This window comes from Accipiter gentilis, chromosome 25 (genome assembly GCF_929443795.1).
Source record: "Accipiter gentilis chromosome 25, bAccGen1.1, whole genome shotgun sequence".
In the NCBI taxonomy this organism is placed as follows: domain Eukaryota; kingdom Metazoa; phylum Chordata; class Aves; order Accipitriformes; family Accipitridae; genus Astur; species Astur gentilis.
In genome coordinates, this window is record NC_064904.1 from 7,457,174 (window position 1) to 7,481,390 (window position 24,217).

The window sequence follows — 24,217 nt, forward strand, 5'->3', positions numbered from 1 at the left end:
GAATTCACTCCTTTGATTTTCTCATGCATAGAGCAGACATGGATATGCCATGCATAGGTAAAGGATATCTGACAGCAGTTGGTCGCTTACACTGTATTGACTCTTGGTATGAAGAGCCACTGATAATTCTGATAACTAGTTATAGTTATAAATTAATTACACTGCAGTTGAAATGCCTAGGCAAGACCGGGACCTCACTGTGGCAGGCTTTGTGTAAATTAAAATTAAGTGACACTACAGGGAAGGTCAACCGTTCTGCCAAAAAAACCCTGAACTTCTGTTCAGAAGAACTTCATGAAGAAGTAAGAACAACAACAAAACAATAATGAAAGAAGGACAGAGAAATGTACATTTCTGAAGGTACTGACTTGGGCAATAGCAAGGATGCAAATAAGAGTTTCTTGATGAGCCTGCTTGCCCATGGTGCCCAATATGTCTCAAACTATTTTTCTCCAGGTGGGTGGCTGTCTACAATCACTAGTGTTTCTGCTTTGAAGCCAGTAAAGCTTTTCCACTGGCTTCTTTCTACAAGCTCTCTAGATTGTACTGTAGTGGAATGTGGTTTGGAATTGGCCTGAAACCACATCGTATTCATCTTTTAAATTTGGGTTGTTTGTTTGACTGACTTAACTTGATTTCATACCAGCAATCTGGAAATAAAAGGTTCAAGAGTGATTCGCGTGTTTCCCATACAAGCCAAGCCTGGAATATTTTTCTAATATTTTATAATTTCCTGCTTCTGTAGGTCACTTGTTACTGAACTGAGCTGGAGCTTATTTTTATGTGGTGAATCTCTAAGCTGGGCAGTTGTCTTGCACTGATATACTGCATTTTGTCAGTTATATTTCCATGATGCTGTTTGAGCAACAGGATGGATTAAATGCATTTTTGTTCTGTAACTAATTCTATGTACTTGCCAATAAACAAATAACGTCTTTCCTTAACTTAGAGGAACTTCAAGTAATGGTAAACCACAGATGAAAGGAATTATGTTCTCCTTTAAGGATGCAATGCAGAGATCGATTTTGTACAGTCTTTCCAGTCAGGGAGTATATTAAGGCATGATTTCCAATTTATTTTCAAGGGAGAACTGGATCAGGTATTGAATGACCTAGGAGGAAAGCACTCAGAGCAGCACCTGTGCTTTTACAGAGTGCAAAGATTTTACTTAGGCCTTGGAGAAACTTTGCATAAAAGATTGTCTTGAGTTCAGAGCTACCAACAGATACGTAGAAAACATTGTTTTATTTGGAAAGTTTTAAACTTTCTAACTTGATCTTATTTTAACTTGAGTGAGCATGGTCATCTGTTTATTATGGTCATCTATTTGTTGTCAGATGTTGCTTTTATCTCTTTGACTATGCTTTCAGCATACAATCGTTCATATTACAAAAGGACTCATGATTTGCAGGGCACTTTCAAAATGACAAAATGCAGAATTGCTTTAAAGAAATGATAATTTCTTTTGAAAAATCCTTCCCTTTTTCTCTGCTATTCCTTGTATTATTAGTGTATTGATTTAGTTACACTTAAGATGGGTCTGTGTAGATAGTTTTAGATGTATGTCTGTCTGTCACTTTTTTTACTGCAAATCTAAGGCCTTGAATGTAATAATGGGAGTAGGAAATATGTTTCTGCCAGCACCTAGCAAGGTAAAAATTTCTCGTATAAGCCTGCAAATGAGCACTCTGTGTACTCTCTCAAGATTAAGTACTTGCATTCCCATATATTGCCAATGGAGAGCAATAAGCGTCTTCCCAAGAGAGATCTTGGTGTGCGGTTTAAATTCCTAAATTTGCCTCCTTTTGACTGGATGGTGAGTTTGAGAATGTTTTTAGGGAGGCTGCTACTGAGGGTGCAAACCAGATGACGTGAACACCTCTGGCTTTTTTGCTGATGCCTTTAATTGTTTCTTGGGGCATCTCTTGCAATCATTTTTCATTGTGACTTTTCTTCCTGAGCACTCAGTACCTTATTGTGTAATGGATTTATTCATGCAAGACACAGAATGGTGGTGTGGGATGCTTAAGTCTTGTGGAGATATTTTTGAAATGAAGATCTTCAAACCAGCATTCCAAAATGTATGTGATTAAAGATGAGGGATGCTTGCATTTTTTGCAAGTACCAGATATTTGCACTGTTGTTACTGAAAGACTCCCATGCTGCTTGTTAATATTCCTGTGTTGAATTTTTGACAAGTCATGCTCAGCTTGAAAAAGGCTTGAGCTGCAATTCTGAAGACTTCAGCATGGCTGGGGTAAGTCCCTCTGTGAGTAGATGGATAGCTATTAGGCTGCTGGGGTGAGGAGGAGCCCTCTTTCTTGCTGGGAAGCAATAACCTCCAGAATGTTTTGAGGTTAGCTCTGATCAAACTTCCTTTGCCTGTTACCTTTCTGTAAGAGGTCTCCCTTATTAGGCAGCCCATCCGAGTTCAAAGGCTGCACTAAATGGTGCAGGGATATCCCAAACCTCCGCTTTTAACTGAGCTGTGCCTGTATCAGAACCAGTGGCTCCTTGGTGAAAATCTTTGACTTCTCCAATTTTTATCTCCTTCATCATTTAATCTTTTTACCGTACAGTCATTGATGCCATGAAAAAATGAGATTATGATATTTAACTTAAATTGGCTTCAGTAGGGTCATAAATAAAACCTCAGCGTGTATAAAAGTATTATAACCTAGATCAGTGAGTTCATTGTCTAAGTACGTAAGCTTTGGACTGAAGAACCCAGCCAGGTCTTTGGTTGCATTGGAAACTGCGCTACCATGCACACCCTAAGGTCTCCTGTAGCCAGGAGTGTTATGCTTCTGACAGGCACTTTTTTTGCAACTGTGTTTGCTCTCCAGGCCAGCAGGCCAGGCCATAATTCAGATTCCACTGAATAAAATGAAGGGGCAAATGCAAATACAATACAATACAAATACTGAATATGAGCCGGCAGTGTGCCCAGGTGCCAAGAAGGCCAACGGCACCCTGGCCTGTATCAGAAATAGTGTGGCCAGCAGGAGCAGGGAGGTGATTGTCCCCCTGTACTGGGCACTGGTGAGGCCGCACCTGGAGTCCTGTGTTCAGTTTTGGGCCCCTCACTACAGGAAAGACATGGAGGTGCTGGAGCGTGTCCAGAGAAGGGCAACCAAGCTGGTGAGGGGCCTGGAGCACAAGTCTTGTGAGGAGCGACTGAGGGAGCTGGGGCTGTTTAGTCTGGAGAAGAGGAAGCTGAGGGGAGACCTTCTCGCTCTCTACAACTACCTGAAAGCAGGTGCTAGTGAGGGGGTGTTGGTCTCTTCTATCAAGTAACTAGTGATAGGACGAGAGGAAATGGCCTCAAGTTGCGCCAGGGGAGGTTTAGGTGGGATATTGGACAGACATTGGAACAGGCTGCTCAGGGAAGTGGTGGAGTCACCATCCCTGGACGTGTTCAAAAAAACGTGTAGATGTGGCACTTCAGGACATGGTTTAGTGGGCATGGTTGACGGTTGGACTCTGATCTTGAAGGTCTTTTCCAAGCTAACTGATTCTATGATTCTATTTTGACTTTATTTTCTTGTTCCCTGCTCAGCCTTCCATAACACAAGAATAACTGAACAAGCTTTCACAGAAATCACTTTTGGATAGGAAAAAAATTCATTCCCAAGGAAAGCTGTTACATATTCATGTCTTTAATTATCCTGTGCAGCCTTAACAACTACAAGAGTTCAAAGCACAAATATCAAATTACAAATAGAAGTATAACAAATTATACATTGATTTGTGCCCATCCTCTGCGTATGTCAGCCACTAAGGAGTGCAATTTGGCCTACACATATATAGACATGTTTATCTAGGGAGAAAGAATCAATGTATGATTTATTATATTTTTCTGTAATGTGCTCTGAACTGTTTGAACAATGTTAAACATAAGCCCACAACACAGATGGCTTGGCTGTTCTGTTTTTGTTTGGCATGATAAAGATATCATCAGCTGCTGTCTAGTTAAGCCACACTTAACCATCCTTTGATGGTCTTGGTACATGAGCAAAGCCTATGTTGTGAGAATCTGGGTTTGTGAGAACATACAGAATATTTGGCTCTGATGATGGCTGTTATCACACTTTCATGAAGGCTTCTGTCCCCCTGAAAGAGCCAGTGAAATGTCCCGTATGGGTGCTCCTCTTTTACTTTAAAGATAAAAAAAAAAAAAACCAAACCCAGGCTTATTTTAAGCCATTCGTGAAATGTGTTCATGTTATGCTTCCTGACTGCACTGAAGTGGATGAGAAACACATGTTACTACTCTTCCTTGAGCTCTGCTGTGGGAACAGTAAATCTAGAAGATGGTTGAAATAGTTGCCTGTTGGCACTGAGTTCTTAAGCACTCAAGATTTACACGTGATCGAGCTTTTAGTCTCTTCATGATATTTAACAAATAGTTACGTTGGAAGAAACTGTCCTTAACATGATGAATACTACTCTTCAAATACTAGAAATTAGGAAACTGTCAACATTTTTTCACCTTCCAATTTTTGTTTTCTGGTGTATTGTGTGATTAGCTCACTCATGAGACAAAAATGCAAGAGAATAGGATTAATTTTTAAGCAAGTTGTGTTTTCTTCAGGTGTAAACCACTACTGAAGCATTACAGAATAAGTTGAAGGAGGATATGCATTCTATAGATTGTTCAAGCCATATGTTGAGCCTGATATGCCTGATGGGATCAAGACGTATGGCAACCTGACAGATGTTGGTATTCTGTCAAGTGAAGTGTATGCAGTAGAGATAACATTTGGCAGTCCTCTTTTCTTCCTAGAAGCTGTTCTGTATGCTTTACTTGACCTTTGTGCCAGCCGCTATCCTTGAGGTCTCCAGACACGAAGAGGGCTAACACTGTCAGCTTTTTCTCCTTTATTTTGTCCACTCCCACTGGAATATATTATTTTGGTTGATTCTCAGGCTTGTTGTGTGTCTTGAACTAGGTGTCAAGCAAGCAAGCAAAAATGTTTGCAAAGATAGCTTTAAATAAGAGATGAGAAATATATGTCAAATATTCTGTCAATATACCTCAGCCCTCCCCGCTTTTTTGTTCCTGAAAATATAATGCAACATGAAAATGAAAGGAAAAAAAAAAAAAGGAAAAAAAACATTGAGTGAAAATGATGCATAGCCAAGATAAAATTGTATACATCGTTACCAGTTTTCTTTCTCCTCTGTTTTTTTCAGGGAGTCTGATAGCATATATAAACTTAAAAATCATTATGGAATAAGCTGAGACTATTAAATTGTTTTGATTTCCCTTCTGAGGCTTTCTGTTGGATGCCTGCAAGTATTTTGCATGGGGGAATTAATCTCTGGAAGTCATCACAGAATAATTTTTTCCCGGTGGGTTTGCATTATGATGGGGGGACTGACCTAACTCTTACGTTATCATATTTGAAGATAGATTCCAGGTAGCTATCTCAAAGGTGCTGAAAATGAGGCATTTATATCGTATCATTAGGTACAGCAGAGCTGCAATGGTAGCAATTACTTTCCTCAATAGGCAAATGTATCCCAACTTGTCTTTGTAGTACAACCATCACTGTGTAAAATACATTAGATGTATAGTTTGAAAGCTTTTGAGTCTGCATGGAATAGTAAGTAATTTCTCTGATGAAATAGAGCTAAGCTATATTATGCCTGTTAGTGTGCTTTAGTTAAACCTCAGCCAATTAATTTTTCATGGGCTGTGTAACAGGGATTGGAGGTAGCATGCAAGATTTTTTTTTATTGCTACTGAGTGTTGGTTTGAACAGTGGTCAGCATATACACCATAGAGGAATTCGTATGTTGTTATTTTTTCTCTAGAGGAATAAGATAATGTCCAAAATGTTGCATCCTTCTAGGTCTAGCCCCTAACACCTGCCCCTTGAAATTCTTTTAGTGTTTGTGAAAAGCATCCCTATTACAGAATACTGAAGGATACAGTGATTTACAAAATCACTGCTTTTGCCCATGCCTGAAGTCTAGTGATTTAAACAATTTTTCATCTGGAACTAGTTCTAGTTTTGAAATTGTGTCACTGCTTCCATTACTGTGAATGGCTGCCAATTCCCATCCTTCCCCCCCAGGAATAACCTAAGCATCTTGTTAGGCTCAGGGAGAGGAAGCAGAAGAAAAATCAAAAGAATACGAATGTCAGCCCCTTTCTCTGCTACCAAGATACCTTGGCCACAACAGTAAATTGATGAGGCATTGACATTTTGTGAGAGATGAACATGGCTGCAAAGATCACGGTGGAGGAAGGGCTTGTGCAGCCCTTTTTCACTTTGAGAAATGGGATTAGGCTTCATGCAGTTTTTTCCTGTACATCCACTCTTGAGCTCTGCTCTGTGGTTTTCCACTTATGCCTCATCATTTGACTTTTCTATTTATGGTGGGAATGCCTTTTCCTCTTGCAGATGTGAAATGCCATTACAGCCAGCTTGCGTTACTCTTTTTTCCTCTTTATCCTCCAGCACATAGAGTGCCACTTAATCTCTGCATAAGAACAACTGAAACTTCCACTGATACCATGTAACTGTGTGCTTGTCTTCAGTCAGTGATACTGCCTTGTGTCTTTAAAGCAAAGCTGTCCCTTGAGACCTTAAAACATTATGCCCTAGGCAGTGTTCCTTTCTTTTCCCCCAGATTGGTTTTTGGGGGGGTTTTTTGGTTGGGTTTTTTTTGGTTTTGGTTTGGTTTTTTTTTGTAAGAGAGGAACTTGACACCGGAATGAAATTGCAAGTGTGGATCAGAGCAGCAGACCACGTAAATCCAGTTAAATCCAGAAGTTTGGTTTTGAAGTTACCAGTTCCAAGAATATCAGAAGATTCTGCAAGAAACTGTCCAATAGGTGGGATAATCAGCACCTCCTTCTTCTCACATATGATTAAAGAGTTTAAACTCAGAAGTTTGGTGTTTGAAGCCCTTCCAGAATCATGTTCAATATTAAACTGGTACAGTTCTGTAGATTGCTCTTAATCTCTAAAGGAATTCCTGTTCTCTCTGAGTTTCCCAGCATGACTACACATGGTGTGAAAAGGTCCTCTGTTTTGCCAGTTTTGGAAATTGTAAACAGATTTGAATAGCTCCTACTCGTGATAACACTGATGGTTAGTTTTATAGCCTCCTACTGAGTTTTTCCATATTGATAAATACTTGCCTTTCTGGCTCCCTCTGTTTGTATTTTTTCTGCTATGTGCGTGTGCTCCTGGAAGCATGAAAGTTATAACTGTGTGTAAATGGGACCCAGGCATCTTCTACTTCCCCAGCATGGTGTCCACAATAGGATGCTAACTTCAGTTGTATTAGTTATGTGGAACGTCAGCTAGTGCTGCTGTTTGAAGGTTGTTCCTGGCACATCCAGGTAGTTTAAAGCATGTCTGCTTGATTGCCCTGCACGCTTCTGTGGTATTCACCACCCCATCGAATTTAGAGTATACAAATTCACAGTTTGGATTATATGTGACTTGGAGTTGCAGCTTCTTCATACAGGTTGTTTGCATTTCTGTTCAACACTGGCAAAGCTTGCTCTTTTCCTTGGTGCAGCATTGCTGGCATTGGCTGGAAAGAGAGGAGGCATTCTTGGGACCAGGGATAGGGTGAGAAACTCCTCTTGTTTCCGTTTGAGGCTTGCCAGCAATAAAAAGGTTTTTGTTTGTTCTCAGCCTTCCACACTTGGAAGGTGAAATCCAACATCAGTTGGTTGAGATTAATAGTTTAAAAGCAGTAGGTTTTTTTAATTTGAAATAATAAAAGCTATTTCAAGGGGGTGCTAGGCAGATGTAAATTGTGGGAATGAAATCACAGCATGTTTATCATTAGGGTATCTTGGATGCTACCTGTGCAGAAATATGAGAGTGAAAAAATCAGGGTGAAAACACTTACCTTTATGCCAGTTATTTACACTGTTTGTTGCAGCTGATTCAGCCAAGTAACTTTCCACAGAGAGGTGCTCCAGTCTGCACAAGGCATGTGCTCCTGTAAGGCTCCTGAGGGGTAGCTGTGCTTAGGGACAAAGATCTAGCTGAGCTCGGTTCCCCATGGGAATACTTTAGTTCAGGGAAACCAGTTTCTACAGCCAAGAGGAAACTCGGAATCAGAGTGTCTGCCGCAGCATCTTGGAACATCTTGGAATGTTCCTTCCTGAATATCTAGCCACCTGTTGGCCACGGCAACTCTTGGTGTGGTTCAACAGCAAGGCTGAAAACCAAATCTCTGGCATCTGAGATACTGCTGATAAGGAACAGCTGTGAACAGTGATCTCGTCAAAAAGGACAAAGACATTACATCTAGCGTAGCATGAATTGGGAAAGCAGCAGAGGAAGTAATACACAGGTCCTAGGAATATCATGAATTAGAAGAAAAGCAGGGCTTTATAGAATTGATAGAATAGAGAGGTTTTAACAGGATTAAAAATAACAGGTGAAATCCTGATGCTTCCAAGTTAGAGTGAAAATTTTCCATTGCCACTGGTAGGGTGAGCATTTTGACAACTATATTTTGAAAATAAGCAGCTGTTTTTCCTAAGCTTGTCAACCTGAGACTGTGATTTCAGGGTGAAGCAGGGATCTGAATTAGTTAAATAAGAATTTGAAGTTAACTGCATAAAGCATTTGCATGGATCCTCCCTCTTCAGAGACCTGTTTAATGAAATTAAAGAGAATTGCCTTAGGTGCCCTTTAATTTTGGTTGTGTGGGGTTTTAATGCATTTAAACTAATCACTTGCAGTGAACATGGAATAACTGTCCTGCTTGTCCCTGTGTACCCAGTCTTCACACTAAGTAGTAGGGTGATATTCTGGCAAGTGGTGGACAGAACTTGGTTCTCTAGATATTACCAGTAAATAAATAGTAGCCAGGGCATCTTCATTTACATAATAGTGCCTGCTTTAGATGAGGAGAATATATACATATGCACGTTTCTGTGAGACACAAGAGAATTAGTGTGGGAAGAATATTGGTCATGTGGGGTATCTCCTTAGTGCAAAACATTTATTTAAAAAGAGCTTAAGAAATAAAATACGGTTATGAAGCTTTTGCAAACCTGTATATTGCTACCATCTTTGGCAACTGCATTAGATTGATTTGCGATTGCAGCTAGAAGGTTTTCAGACACAAATATGCAGTGTAGCAATCACACACTGCCAGGGCAGAAGGAAATAATAATTTCATTTTAGGTGTTCAGAATATGCCATCATGTCAAAATATGCTGTCTAAAATTTAACCAAAAAGAAACACTGAAAAATTAGATATTCTGAAGTAACAACAGGGATTTTACAAAACGATGTCTGAGCTGGGGAGACATTTTGCCTGTCAGCATCCCATCCCCAGAGTGGTGTGTGGTGAGGCCAGGGCCAAGAAACAGCACAGCTGTTAAATCTGCTGCTGAGGTTTCATAATTTCTGGAAAATGGCTACTAGAAGATTCAGCTGTGCTTTCAAATCTCTATCCCAAGCCTGGGTTCCCAGTGAGGTAGCCGGAATTAAGTGTTACACTTCTCTAGCTGACTATGAAAAAAATGATGGACACCTGATTCTCAAAGAAATGGAGCAATGTTATTGTGAAGTAATGGATTTTCTGTGATCCTACTTAAGAAAGGTATCATTTTTAGAGTATTGGTGACTCGTACCTGACATGTTGTTTTTCCTTCATGTGAATCATTCTGGTTTTAAAATAGGATTTTTCTGCTAACTGGAAAGTGTATCACTTAACTGTTCAAGAGCCGCCTTCTCCTGCTCGTGACCCTAAAGCATCCTCTTGGATGTCAGTAGGAGGTATTCAGCGCAGTGGGTGTTCCCATTACCACTTGACATGCTGTTTGGTTTTTCTGCCTGTTGCTATTTAATGATTTGAATTCTTTCTTCGCCAGTCCCAGAAGCCATTTAGCAAGCGACGTACTATTAGTGCTACTTAACAGTATCAACAGAGTCACTAGGAAAAGAGTTTTATTTCCAAGCAGTGCTACAGCATTCCCCCTCGCCATCTGCTCCTGCTATGTCCCTCGCTGTCACATTTCCCAGTTAACCCTTTGCTCTGACCTCCTCGCCCGGTGCTCTTGGGGAGGGTGGCACAGGTTCTGCACAACTTTGAGCTATAAAAACCCTCGGACGCTAAAACAGACTGCAGGTCACTGTAATGGCAGTGACGGGTCAAGTTCTTGGCTGATGTGAATTGGTGTATATTTGCTTTGTAGAGGCACGGACAGACAAATAGAGCGAGCACAGAAAGCACTGCAGGCTGTCTATCCTTAGCCTACTGTTTATCACAGGCACTTTGCAACTCCCATTAGTGTCAGGTCTGGATGTCTCTCAGCCTTTAATGTAATACCTCAAATAAGACTGCAGAGGGAAGATACTGTACCTTTGGGGAGAACAAAGACATCAAGACTGAGGATGAGATTCATCTCACTGAAGTTAATCTACCAAAAAGATAGATTGCCAGTTGATATTAATCATCTGTGCTTCCCTCTCTTCAGTGGAGAGATGGGCATATCTCCCAAGGATGATTTACATGACTCTAATTACTGGGCAACCCTGACTGTTAAGTGGGAGTCAGAGGCCAGACTGAGGAGGATGCTCAGCTTTAGATGAGCTCAGGTGGCAGCTGGACAACTTCATGGTAGCAAAATTCTTTGTAAATTATTAAATCCATAGCAGTAGCATCTGGCTTATGAATTTCCTAAGCCGAACACAGTTGGAGGCTGTGAATTGTTAAGGGGTAGTATCAGATGTGCTTGTCCTCTTGTGCTCTTACTATTTCCTAAGCATCTATTTATGGCCACTGTTGGAACTAACGCACAAGGGCGATGGACTTTCTGTTTGACACCATATGGCCATTCCTGTGCTCTTATGTGAGGCCATTTTAGCAGTGAGAAGGGGGGAATACACACTTAGTAAGGGATGATTTCTGCAAACGGGAAATTGGCAGTAAGGTTTATTTCCAGATCTGCGGTGAAGTGCTACTGACCTACAAACAGAAAAACTGGAAGTCAATTTTACAGAAAGAGCCTGTGCCAGGTGCTGAATGTTAGTGCTTTATATCAGGTCACCGCAAGCCTTTCGGAGATTCAGATGAGCTGTTTCACCATGTGTTCCCCTCAGATGGTGCAAACAGCTTGTCTGAGCCTTAGATGGTACAAGGAGATTCAGATCTGACATCATTTGCCACTAGTGTGGTGTGTAGCTGTGCTGCTACGCGAATGCTCCCTGCTTCTGTGACAGCACCAGGTGGACTAACAGGGTGGAAGCTTGTCACTTCAAATAACTCATTGAGAGCACAGAATGTGTGGCCCAAAACCCAGGTGTCACTCACCAGAACAGTGCTCGTGACCTCCCACTCTCTTGGGCACATGCATGTATATGTGTACCTCTCTATTTTGGATGATTGTTCCAGCTGAAAGATTTTGCAGAATTGACCGTCCTAAATGCTGATAGCCTTAAAATGGTTTGCTAAGGAGGGAAGTGCCTCAGATTGAGCATTTTGCTGCCAGTATGGTAAATGTATGCCTGTCACTTGCTACGAAGATCTTTAACTAATGTCTCCATAGCTGTTAAATGGCAGCATCACTGCATAAATAGACTTTTGTTTGAAGTCAGAATTGCCTTTTGTGGCAATCTCTACATAAAAGAAATCCTGATTAAACTGAGCAATGTTTTCCTTATCAAATCCCAAGACATAAAGGCTGGTGGAATTAGATTCAAAACATCAAGCTGGGCTTGTTGTGAAATGGAAGCTGCTTCTCTCTTTAAAGCACACTCTGTGTTGAAACTGGCAGCAAAAATCCTTGATGCAGGGAGAATGTATCAAACTTGACTCTTGCAATTTCCTGTTTCGTTTCTTGCAAACTGCTTTTGTCTAATCATATTTGATCTCAAAGATAACTTTATTTAATGTGGATTAGGTAGTATGACATATCCATTGTGGTCTTTCATCATTCTCTGTTTCATTTTGAATGTGAAATGATATTTTCTAGTACAGATGAAATTTGTTCAGCAGTCAACTTTGAAAGAGTCTGTCTTTTATAGCTCTGTAAAATGTTATGGATAGCAAGCAAAAAAAGTTACTTTATTCTTAAGCTTCTCAAATTCTTTGCTCTAATTTATAGATTACAGTCACCCCTGTGGAGAGGCGAGGTGGTTTATCCTCAAATACTGTCCTGTTTAGCAGCCTCCCTAGCACAGTTGCACACAGCCAGCAGGGGTGTAGTTTGGTACCAAAGGGAGAGGTTACTGGGAGAGTCAAAATGTGCTGTGGGAGTTGAAGGTCAGGGTGTTAAAAGAGGTTGATTTTTCAGCCCAGTGGGCACGGTAATTTAGGGCTGATGGTTTAGCAGCCTTCTGTGATGTGGCTGAACGAAGGCAAGGCTGGTTCCTCTGTTATTCATAGGCTGTGGTGACTTCAACAGTACCACTGAAATTATAATAGTATGCTACTAGTATAAGAGCAGGAAGGATTTTTATTTTGTTGTTATAGAGCCAGAGGATTTCAGCTGTAGAAGAAAGTCCTATTGAGAAAGGTGAAGAATAGTAATACCAGAAACCCAAAAGTGCTTACAAGTAGGGTGTAAACCAGGACATTGTAATTGTGTCCAAAGATTGGAAAGTGGCAGCAGCAGCAGCATGGAGACCACTGTGGGGAAGGAATGGTTGGTTGGTGTTGCAGCAAGAGTGTTTCTTAAGGAGAACATTCTCAGACTTTTTTCAGCTTTCCTTGAAGCACTGGAGTTCTACCAGATCTGAAAGGAGACTGTAGGTAGGATGCACTGATGTCTAGGTTTTACTCATTGCTCAAGACCAAACCAGTCATCAAGGCCATGATGGAATTTTTCCCTTCTGGTCAGGCTGGCGGAGAGATTTGGACATATGGCTCTGGGTTTTTGGGGTTTTTTTCCCCCACTAAAGCCATGGGTTTGGTCTACCTACCTACTACAGTCCTCCGGGAGTTTTAGTTACTGACTACTGCGGAAACTTGGGGCTTTATGATAATCACACTGCTAGTGCTCTTCCTGCAGTACATAACAGTTGTAGTTCCTGAGGTTGCTGAGCATTTATAGATATGTGAAGCAGATGTTCTGCAGCTTTTTCTGAAACAATGTCCTCTACTTGCATGAGACTGGAGCCTGCACTAGGTGAGCCAGGGGAGACTCTTTCAGATCTGCGTTCCCAAACATACAAGGGACAAGGATGGAAGAAAAAAAAAAAAGCTTTTGTGCGCACCTTTTTTTTTAGTAGTAGATGGTCTTAGTACTGCAGTAGGTACCCTTCTCTTGCCTGAATGAGGAATCCATACGTTTGCAGAAGGATGTAATTTTACACGTCTATGTAGAATGTAAAATAGTTGTTGAATCATGAAGAATGTGTTGTGATCTAGGATGAAGTTGGGAAGACAGTTGGAACCCGTATAAGGACAAGGTTAAATGATTCCTTTTTTCTTTATCTTTTCCATATTCCTGTATTGAATAACTACTATCTTACTGAGAACTTTTCCTGGTACCACTGAGAAATCCACTAACGACACCAAAGAAACTGTGTCCTTCCCTGTAGGAAGGTGGGAGAAGCATTAGAAACCTGCCACTTACTTCATTGCTATGGAGCCTTTTAAAATCCAATTTGAAGTTTTCCATTGTATAGATTTATAAATCCTGAATCGTTGCAATGGTGTGTTTTGCAAGTGAAGTTAGTGCACAGAGTGCACTCCACCTGTTCTTCAGTAACAACTTTTGCAATTCATATGTTTTTGCATGATCTCTACGTAATCAAGGGTTCGCTTCTGAGTGATACATGAAAGGAGAACAGATTCTCTGCATCATGTCCTTGCTGTACATCCTTGCTGTGCTTGCTCGATGCCTTATGGTAGTATGATACCATTGCTGGTAGTCACAAAACAATCATGTTGCTGTAAACTTACATTTTGGTACGTGAGTGCTTTGTGGATAGCTGTATCTCTTCTTTCTAAATGCCTATAATTACTTAGGTTGACTCGGAGCCTGTGTGCTAGCTTTTATGTATAGTCTGTGTGATATACATAGGTTTTCTGCAATAATAATGATTCTAACAGAAATGCAAGAACTATTGTAAAGTAATTTTGCAGGTTTGCTAGTGGTTAGTCTTTTGTAATGACTTTGAGACAAAGCAAATACAGATACTGGCCTTCAATCTAATTTTGCCCTATCTTTCTTCACAGCTTCCTGTTATGGGAGGAGCCTTTATGGACTCACCCAATGAGGACTTCAGTACGGAGTACTCCTTGTTTAACTCATCAGCCAATGTCCATGCAGCTTCTTCCATGCAGAATCCACCAGAAGAGACATCCCGTTCTTCAAATGATGCCATATTGTTATGGATTGCAATAATAGCAACAATTGGAAATATTGTGGTTGTGGGAGTGGTGTATGCCTTCACCTTCTAGGATGACTGTCGCTCCAGACACTGGAAGGGAGGATAACTGCAACAGTATTTGTCATGTGTATGTATGTATGTGTGTATATATACATGTATATCTATATAAATACATATAGGTAGGGACTTTGTTGATTAAGTGCTGCCACAATCATGGAAGTGAAATGCAAGTTACTTATCTTGAATCTTGATAGCAGAAAGTTTGGATGCAATTGCAGATTGTATGGAGGCGAGAGCTTTAATTGAGAACAGAGCCACTACCAGTTTTGTATAGAAATGTAATAAAAGAGAGGCCAACGTGGGTATAGTAAATACAAAGAGAAAGTGAGATTTATATAGAAAGTGCTTATTTTCTACTGTTTAGATTTTTCTAGCAGCTCTTCTGCATTTTGTCAGCTTTTTTGTGCATTTTTTACTGTGCTATAATGTTGTATGAAATTGTTCTATATCATGTTTGCTGAGCATCTTAGTTTTCCAGGTGGACTAAGTGGTTGGCACTGGCTCAGTTCTGATGAAGTAAAAGTTCATCGTGTGTGAGTCTTCAGCATACACTACTAGGCTGTGTTCAAAATTATTAAAGCTATGACAGGCAGATGCATGCTGTCCAACACTTGCCTTCCAGTATCAGTTACTGGATCTGATAATCTATGAATATGAATTGATGCTAAACCTGTCTGCTGTTTGCAGGAGGAGGCACAGCTATTGCAAGGTGTGGCTGCTCTGCAGACCCTCTGCATACCAGAGAAGGACGTGTTATACAGAGCAGCAGCACAAGCTCCCATTTCTGTCTAGAGGTACTGGGTTGCAGTGGTTTGTAGATGTGTCCCTTCCAGGAAACAAAGGCCAAATACCATGCTTTTCAGCTTATTTCACTGTAATCCAGATTTCCCACAGCAGCCATGTACTTTCATAAGCTTATTGGTGGATCAAAAGAATGTGGGGAAATTGCAAAGCCTAATTAACAGTGAATGACATCTATGAAATAAATAGAATTGAAAGAAAGATCTTGCACAAAGGAGTGCAAGAGTCGGGTATGTCTTGGGGTAGAAACAGCACAAAAAAGGCAGTAAGTGACAGAGATGCAAGCGCTTGTATCTCAGTGTTAATATGTCTCCAGGTTCTGATGAGGCTCCTGGAAGTGATTTTTGTATAGCCTGCTTTAGGTAACAACTCTGATTTATCATTTGGAACAACATTTTCACTGCATTGTTCCCACAAGCAGTTCCTTTTCAAGAGCTGTATGTTTTCAAAACAAGCTGTAGCCTTCCTTGCTTCAGAGATGATACAGTCTTGAGGGAAGAAAAAAGAAAATCACCTCTGTTGGAAATCTTCCTCTTCCCCCTTAAAAAATAAACACATGTATGTAAAATGTCTGCACTTTGAGAGCAGCAAATTCTTCCTCTATGTCTACGTGTACTGTATAGGTTTTCTGTCTCATACAGCCACTACCCTAATTCCAGAAAGCCTTGTCTGCAGGCACAGAGACTATTTTTGACACTTGCCTGCCACTGAGCTTGAGGCTGGACTAAGAGCTGCTGAATTTATAGAGAGGTTTGGATTTTCTTCTTTTCTGTTTAAACCCATTTTCCTGCAGGGCTGGTGGACTGTTACTTGAATCAAACCAAATCAGTATTCATAACCATTCAGTAGTCACTGTGTATTTCCCCCCCCCCCCTCTCTCTATTGAACTGGCCTTTAAAGCTGAGAAAGATGCAAACAGAGCTAGGAGGGAGGGAGAAAAGAAACTAAGTTATTTTGAGGATGAGAAAAAAAATGACAACTCACTTGAACGGAGCTTCTGTGTGTGTAGTTATTTCCCTGTTTAGAGGCAAGATTTTTGTGAAGATGGCTGAGGACAGATGAGATCTGTGCTGGGAGAAAGTCCAAGAAGCCTGTTTCTGGAAGATCAACTGGACAGAAAGCAAATTCTGTAGTCTTAAGAATGATACAGAAATGATGGTTCTCACTGTCCTATTCATTCCTTCATAGGCAGATGATAATAAAAAACAGGGGAGCTGTACAAATTGTGTACCTTTTCTGTTCTTACACTCCTCCTTATTCTTGCTGAGCACAAAGCAAGCTGTTAAGTGAGGTTGGAAGGCTGCAGAGAAGTTTCCAGTGCAGAATTGAGCAGGACAGGGTCTGGTGTACAAACATGTAGGACCCGTGGAGATAGTGCTTAGTGAAATGTACTGTCCCCAGCCATTTTCTGATATTCTGTTGCCTTTATAATTGTATCAAGTATTCATGGACTTTTCTTCAGTGTTTCTGTAGGCTTTCCAGTTAGGCCAGATCTTGCAAGCTCTGTTTTTGCATGAAGAGCAAAATGTTTCCACCATCATTAAAACCAGTTTGACACTATGGTACTTGCCCAGTGGGATTATTCTACTGCTTAATGAATTTGCCAGGAGAGTGCTTTGTTTAAATTTCCTAGAATATTAATCTTAGTGCAATTAGCAGTGTTTGCATCTCTCTCCCAAAGCACTGGACTAAATTCTTCACCCAAGAAGAGTGTTGGAGCGGGAACAGCGAAGAACCACCACTCTGCTAATGAAACCGAGTGACACCTTTGTGTTGCTTTTCCCAAAGAAAGTTTCCTACTTTCATGTCAAGTTGATAGTAATACCAGAAGTGTTGGAGAATGAGTTCTGCCTCCAGATCATCGTTGTACATATTTTCATCATTAGAGGCTGAGTTGTCAAGAAGGGCCAGACAAAAACTTTAATTAAAGTAATTGGCTTGACAGGGTGACATGGCAGACTGGGTACAGGCTGCAACTGCAGGCATATCCTGTCTCATAGTTAAGCTGCACACTAACTGTGCAGCTTTTCTGTTGAGAAAAAATAGCTTTAGGATGCAGGTGCAAGGATGCTGTGTGCAAGAGTCTGTACAGAATGTTGTCAGGTATATTAAAGATCCCTAAATCACAGTGGGCAGAGCTGGTTCAAGCTCTGATCTACTTTGATAGTGATAACATGCACAGTATGTTTCTGAGGTTGTGTTCTGGCTTCATCTGCTACAACCACTTCCATCTTCTGGAAGGTTAGGAAAGGTTTAAATCCAACCATTGAAAAAGGGGACTCATCCATCATAAAGTGTGGAGACACCATGGAGGGGGGGGTGAAGAAATGGATGAATGGTGGACATTTCTTAGGTATGGTCCTGTGAAATGTGTTACTGCTCCTTTATGTGGGTATAAGTTATAACCTGAACTGTCAATGCAGTTTGACTTGGAGCACTGTAGCTTCTCCTTTCCTTGGAGCCATGCAGTTGGATAACTGCTGTCACTCACTGAGGGGTGATGAGAAAGTCCAAACACATTCCCCAGAGCCATTCTCTGAAGCTCCTCTGTGAAAGCAGAAGAGGGCTCTGTGCTTTGCTGAGCACTTTTTGTATCAGCGTGAAAGCAGGATTCCACTTACAGATCTGTGCTTTAAATAAAAGCATCTAGCACAGATAAGTTACAAGGTCCTGACTGGAGTTTGCTCTGTAGTAGACAAAGCAAAACACTTTCCATATGCAGTGTTAGACCCCTAGCTATGTTGTAAACATCACTATACAAACACAAGAAGAGATACTGTGTATACTTTGCAAAGTTATTGATTAGCCATGGGAAGCAGGTAGATAAACTGGATGCCCTAACATGTCTCTGTTAGCCATGGCCTCTAGGGATCAATAGCAACATATCAAATAATTGAATTGTCTCTTAAGATTTGTTTTGCTCTAAGCAGCCAGCAGCTTGACACAGCAGCTGTGCAGCCACCACAGCAGAGACTAAAGGCTGAACAGTTATGGAGGTGGGTGCATTAGATAAGAGAATGGGGTAGGGAAACCCACACAGCTACTCCTGTTACAATTTTTATCTGCAGGGCTAGGAGTCTGTGCTTGTCCACAGCATTAATATCCTCCTAAAATAAAATGAGGGAGGAAGCTGTATTTCTGTGTTGACACATGCTTGCAAAACTGAACAACAGATTTTGAAACTGATGCAACAACAGTAGCAGAGAGACTCGCCTCCTACAAATAATGCATTTAGCCCTTTGAGTAGGCAAGTGAGCTGATAAATACCTCAGAAGTAATGAGATTCCCCCCTCCACCATCCTTGTCTGCAATAGGACTTGAGGGCGGTCAGCATCCCACCTAACTGCTGAGCAGCCTGTAATAACAAGTCCCAAATCAAGAGTGAACAGAAGCAGCCAGCCATTATAGTTTTTACCTGTACATTTATTTGAAGATAAAGGGACAATGTCCCTTTGTGTCTGGGACCAAAAGAAAACAGGAGTCCTTAGTCTATAGGTTGTTATGTATTTTGTCTATTATTAGAAGCTTCCATTTTGCTAGACTTGAAACAATTCCAGTTGTTAATATCTTCTTCACATTTCTCTGCAGGCTGCTGAGTTATTAATTTCACTTAGCTCTGTCTGTTTATGTGATGTAATTTTACTGGGTTTTCTGTGGCTAATCACATAGCAGAATCTGGAAAATTATTCTTTTTAAGGATGATTTCCATTATTGAGAGAAATAGGCCAAAAATCAGAATCCCAGATCAAGATGCTTCTCTGCTTTTAGAGCATGCAGAGCTCTGGAGAATCGGATTTCATCTGGTTAATGCACAGAAAGGAAAAGGGCAGTCAGGTCCCTGGTGATAATGTCAGACATCAGGGCTCTGACAGGCAGAGCTGAGCGCTTCATTAACTCCTGCTCTACCCTTCTGAGCCCTGCTGGCTTCCTGGACACACAGCCTGAGCTGAGTTTTAGTGAACTAACCATCAGGTACAGCATATCCCTCCTCATCTTACAGCTTGCTAACCCTCAGGGGAAACAAGTGCATTTGTTCCATTCACAGAAGAAGACCCAGAGATCAATATTCTGCTAGGTATATTGTTATCGGTACATTGGTCCACTGTCCATAAGGTAAAGATAGGGATGATTTAACATGTAGTTGGCCCTTCGCCCCTGGCCTGGGACCATCCTAAACAAATCAAAGCATCCTGAGGCCCTAAGGTCTCCTACTGCCCTTGATCTGACGCTAACTTTTTGTGTTTTCTCATACAACCCCTCTTCGCATTTTCACTTGTCTTTCCAACTCAAAACAGTGAAAATGAAGTCATCACTATGCTATTCTCTGGACATGCAGGGAACTCCTAACAGCTAGGGACCAGCCATGTGCCATTTTAGTTTTTGGCCCTTCAGGCGCAAAGAAGGAGGATAGTGTGCAATTGTCTACCCAGGAGATGTCAGGGAAATACGTGCCTTTGCAGAACAAAATGCATGGCAATTTTATCTCATTCTGGCCTGTACCAGAGTATTTACGCTGAGACAACATGACCAGTCCTACCTTTGCAGTAACCTGCTTTGGGAATTACAGCAACACAGCCAGAAACTGGAAAAGAAAACAACCCTTATAACACAAACCTGTCACTTATCTTATGACCTCGATGACATGCCTCTGAAGGCAGGTTTGCCTGAGTGTCATAGGCAGAGTTGATCCATTGGTACAAAGGCAAATGCCCTTTCGTATGAGTGCAAATGGTGTCTCCATCTTTTCGGGAAGTCTTGGGAGCTTTGTGCCACCATTTTATCTTTCCTATGCAGGCTGCTAGTGAAGATATTTTTCAGTTGTAGAAAATACTTGAAAAGTTTCCCACGTTGGTAGAATACACACAAGACTTACCTTCCAAAGCTCTGCTTAGTCTCCCTGTAAAGCAAAAACCACCTAGGTTTCTTAAGGATGGAATGTTAATGAGTCAAGTATCGTCTGTACCGTAACATCACCTCATTGTAATCTACAGCTTTATGCCAGTAGGTCTCAAAGCGGATCTTACTATTACCTAGACTTTAAGAAGGCTGAGAACAGACACCAGTCACTTCTCAAGAATGTCTCAAAAGTCACTACCTGATCCTTCAGGCTGCATCATTCCTCATCCCTCCTCAAAGTACCCCGAAGTGAACTCGTGTCCATCCCTTTAAACCCCTTGTCACTACCACATGTCTCTGTGCCTTCATTTTATTTCTCCCCTTGTCTTCTCTGTATTCTTTTCATTCCCTGGTATCAGAGCGTGCGAGTGTTTGGAAGTCAGAAATGTTCTTCAGCCCTTCTTAACCACCTCCTTGACTGACCTTCACTGACAGTATGGTCAGTAATATGTAAGGACTTAGCACAGTAAGTGCAAAGATCAGTGATACGAGGTCTCTTCCTGTAGGAAGATCTTAATCATTATCTGCCTTAGCAAACCGCAAAGTGTTTCCCCAAAGCAGAAGAGTAAGATGTGGCCATGAAGCTTGGTAACTGTATTGTCAGTATCCATACAACCCAAAGCTCCTTTTAGAAATGCAGATTTTATACATACACTACACTGTTCTGCAGTCAGCATTTACTGCGCTTTCCTCAACTCAAAGTCCTTTGTTATTCTTAGCAAATCAGAATTGGTGGTAATGCACTTGGGGTAGGGCAAGGGGAGTAGAAGTGCCATGTGAAAGTCCCTTGAAAAGCTCCATGTGATTTATTATGGGGTCAAGGCCATTAACTGCTAGCCTAATTCAGCAAAAAAACCCAACCACAATGTGCCATGCCATGGGTATTTCAAATCTAGTCACACCTGTAGTTCTCAGACGCATGGCCAAGCTGCTACAGCCAGATTGCTTATTTCTAAATCTTGTTGTGACCAAAAGGAGGTGTATTCCTTGGCCAGAACCAAGACTGGCAAACAGCCTCCCTCACAAATCCCTGTTTGTGCTGGTATTGTTTCCGGAGCTTCTTGAGCTGCAGTTACTAAGGTGACGTCGCATTTCCTGTGGAGTTCAGTCCCACTAATGAGTGAATAAGATTAAACTGTTTACAGGTCTAGGCCTAAAACTCTTTTCAGTTACTGCCTTCATAAGGAAGATCCACGTTCCCAAACCTGCAAGCTGCTTTATCCAGAGGGACCTTTGCCTCCACCTGGAGTCAGCTGGATTAATAACACTTCTACACTTCTGACATTCGCTTCAGTGGATCAGCTTGCAGGACTAGCTCTGGGTTGCTGGGGTTTTATTTTGAATATATCTAAAGACATCTGTAAATTCCTAATCGAAAGAAAGCAAGCAGAACGCTGTATTTTTTTAAATGAGAAGGTAATAAAAATCAAGTCTGAATATTTTGATAGGTATGCTGGAAGGGCGTATAATGTAGCAAACAGTTGCACTATTTTTTCTATTGTCTGAGCACCTAGCCCTGAGAAGTATTTATTCTTTCTCTAAGACCTCTTTCAGTTCTGAAGTTACAAAATTTGGAAGGAGTCAAGCGCAAAGCCTCAGTGAAATTTTAAACTAATGTAAATAAATTCAGTAGCTAGCTTTGTGAGGTAGGCTATAACGTTTGGTTTTCAGTTATCTCATCTCAAATATTGCGTAATTGTCGGGGGGGGGGGGGGGGTCCCAAAATAAGCTAAATAGTGACACTTCTGAAAGCATCTGTACCTCACGCAAAATCACAGTCATATGGAAATGACATCCTTCAGCTCATGTAAAACAGCTTTAAAAGAGCCTTTTAGTATGTACTGTTATTTTGCTTAATAATCCTTGACAATTTAATTCTCATGTGCTTTCTCTCTGCTGCCCTGTTTTGTACACCAAGAGATTTGGAGGGCTTCTCTGTATTGTTTTTGTAATATATGGGTTGGTTTAAAGAAAAAACTTTACTCTTGTAATGATTGTTTTTGAAATGTGGATCTCTATCTGTAAAGAGAAAAACTACTTTAAAATTGGCCTCTGTTTTCTCTAAGTTTAGTGTAAGTAGCAAGTTTGGTTAACAGAAATGTATTCTTTTAAGCTCCTGTTATATTCTTTTCCAGTTAGTGACTGCTTTCACTATGTGTGTACTTGGTACTGGTTCATTCTTTTACTATGGTGAAAATGGCAAGTTTTGTTAATATCTGATGGAAGTTGTGTTTTTTGGATAAAGTTCTTCAAACTGATGGCAGCATGTGATTTTTTTATTTTATTCTCAGTTTACCTGAGAGTATTTAGAAGTTTGTAAAAGCTGTTATTTAATTACTACCTCCAGTGATAGACTGTCACTAACAATCTGTTGCAATTTACAAATCTGCATGATTTTTCAGCCTGGGAAGCCATCTCTATTGCATATATGGCACAAACAAAACACTGTGGCTGTTTCTACAGAAATGATTCACCTGTTCTCAAAGTCCAAGAAGTGCCTAAACACATCTTGGAGCCAAAAAAGATGTCTCAACTTCTTCAAACGTAAGCTCAGGAGCCCTATGCCATGAGCCCTTGTGTTATTGCTGTCTCCCAGTTCTCTCCTCAGTTTAGAACGACCGTCATGTCCTACAGTGCAGTGTGGATGGTTTTGTGACTGCGGCCCCAAACTCCTGTCCAAGGGCACCCATTCCAAGGGCTTTTGGGGACTCGACGGGGGGCATCAAACCTCACTGTAGAATGTTCAGAAAGCTTCATAAACGCAAATAGTGGCAAGAGGAAGAAAGGAAGACATTTGGCCCTACCAATGCAATACAGCATGTAGATTATCACATGCCTTGTGATTCTCCAAAAGGGATCCAATAAGGCAAGCGCATTCAGGTCTACTGAAGGAGTAACAAAAGGACGTGCTAAGTGAGCTCTCATGCACCATTTTAAATAAAAATTTGACTTACCTTTGAATGAAGCAAACTCAGATCATCACAAAGATGCATAGGCCAATCCTGATAGCAAGTCTGACAAAAATTCATTAAAAATAAAATTCAAAATCAAAGACATGTTTTCTTCTAGTCCCAATCTTTATCATTATAGCAACATAACATATTCCAGAGGTTACCCATCAGAATGTAAGGCAGTGCAATGGCTGCACTACAGCAACATCTAATTATAATTCACTTTTCCATTGCAGCTATGGAATCATACAGATCTCAATTCTGTTCATTTCTAAATTCTGCACAATAATTAGAAATGAGAATAATTTAGAAATGGAAGAGAATATTCTGTTGAACAGTCAAGGAGGAAGAATATCAGTCATTTAAAGATTTAGCTATGTGTGTTCAGAGTAATAAAACCAGCTCAAATTGTTGACACTATGTTCTTGCACAGCATTATCTACATAAACAAACTGGGTGCTTATGTCTGCTAATGTAAATTGTTTTGTAGTGAGACTAACAAAGAACATCAGCCTTTTAGCCCGGGAGACCCTGTCCACTGTAGCATTTCAACTGACATATTTTGCTTTGTCTAATGCTATGTTACAGTTTTCTTCAGGATAAAGAATAATGAATTCAAATATTTTGGAACGACTGAGTGACTTCACTGCGTTAACTGCTGCATGCACACATCTTATGCTATCCATTTCATTGCCTGCTGTGATAACGGAAACGTTGGAATCAAACAGGAACTTGCTTTTTGCTTTGAATTCTTATGAGATGCTGCTGTGTTTCTGAAAGGCAGCAGGCTAAGAACACCACACTATGAAATTGCCAGCTCACGTGTGGTGCAGGTGCTGGGACTGCCACTCAGCCCCGACCATGGGGATCACGCCAACGCGAGACAATCCAGGTCGCCTGTCCTCCTCCCGCATCTGCCAGCGGGAGTCAATGCTGTTACCTGTAAAGGTTTTATTTTGAGCTAGTTAATGCTGTTTCTTGTAAAGGCTTTATTTTGAGCTAAGCAAATCACCCACAAAGTTTGTATTACAGTTTATAAAGATGCACCTTGTAATTCTGAGTACGTGAGATCAACTGACCCCTGTATGCTCCTTTTATGAAGATTTTTTCCTTGTAATTTCTGTTTTGAATTACAAAGGTTTTATGCCTGCAGATGTTAGTTGGGTACAGAAACAA

General features: G+C 40.9%; 1 protein-coding gene across 1 annotated transcript in view; it reads left to right on the forward strand.

Moving 5' to 3' along the window:
- Nucleotides 1-22,348, forward strand: part of C25H14orf132 (chromosome 25 C14orf132 homolog) — a 42,552-nt gene extending 20,204 nt beyond the window's left edge. The window contains exon 2 of the mRNA XM_049828817.1: nucleotides 14,179-22,348. Coding sequence (XP_049684774.1) covers nucleotides 14,179-14,403 — 225 coding nt within the window. The 3' untranslated portion in view covers nucleotides 14,404-22,348. The remainder of the gene's footprint in view (nucleotides 1-14,178) is intronic.
- Nucleotides 22,349-24,217: the final 1,869 nt, after the last annotated feature.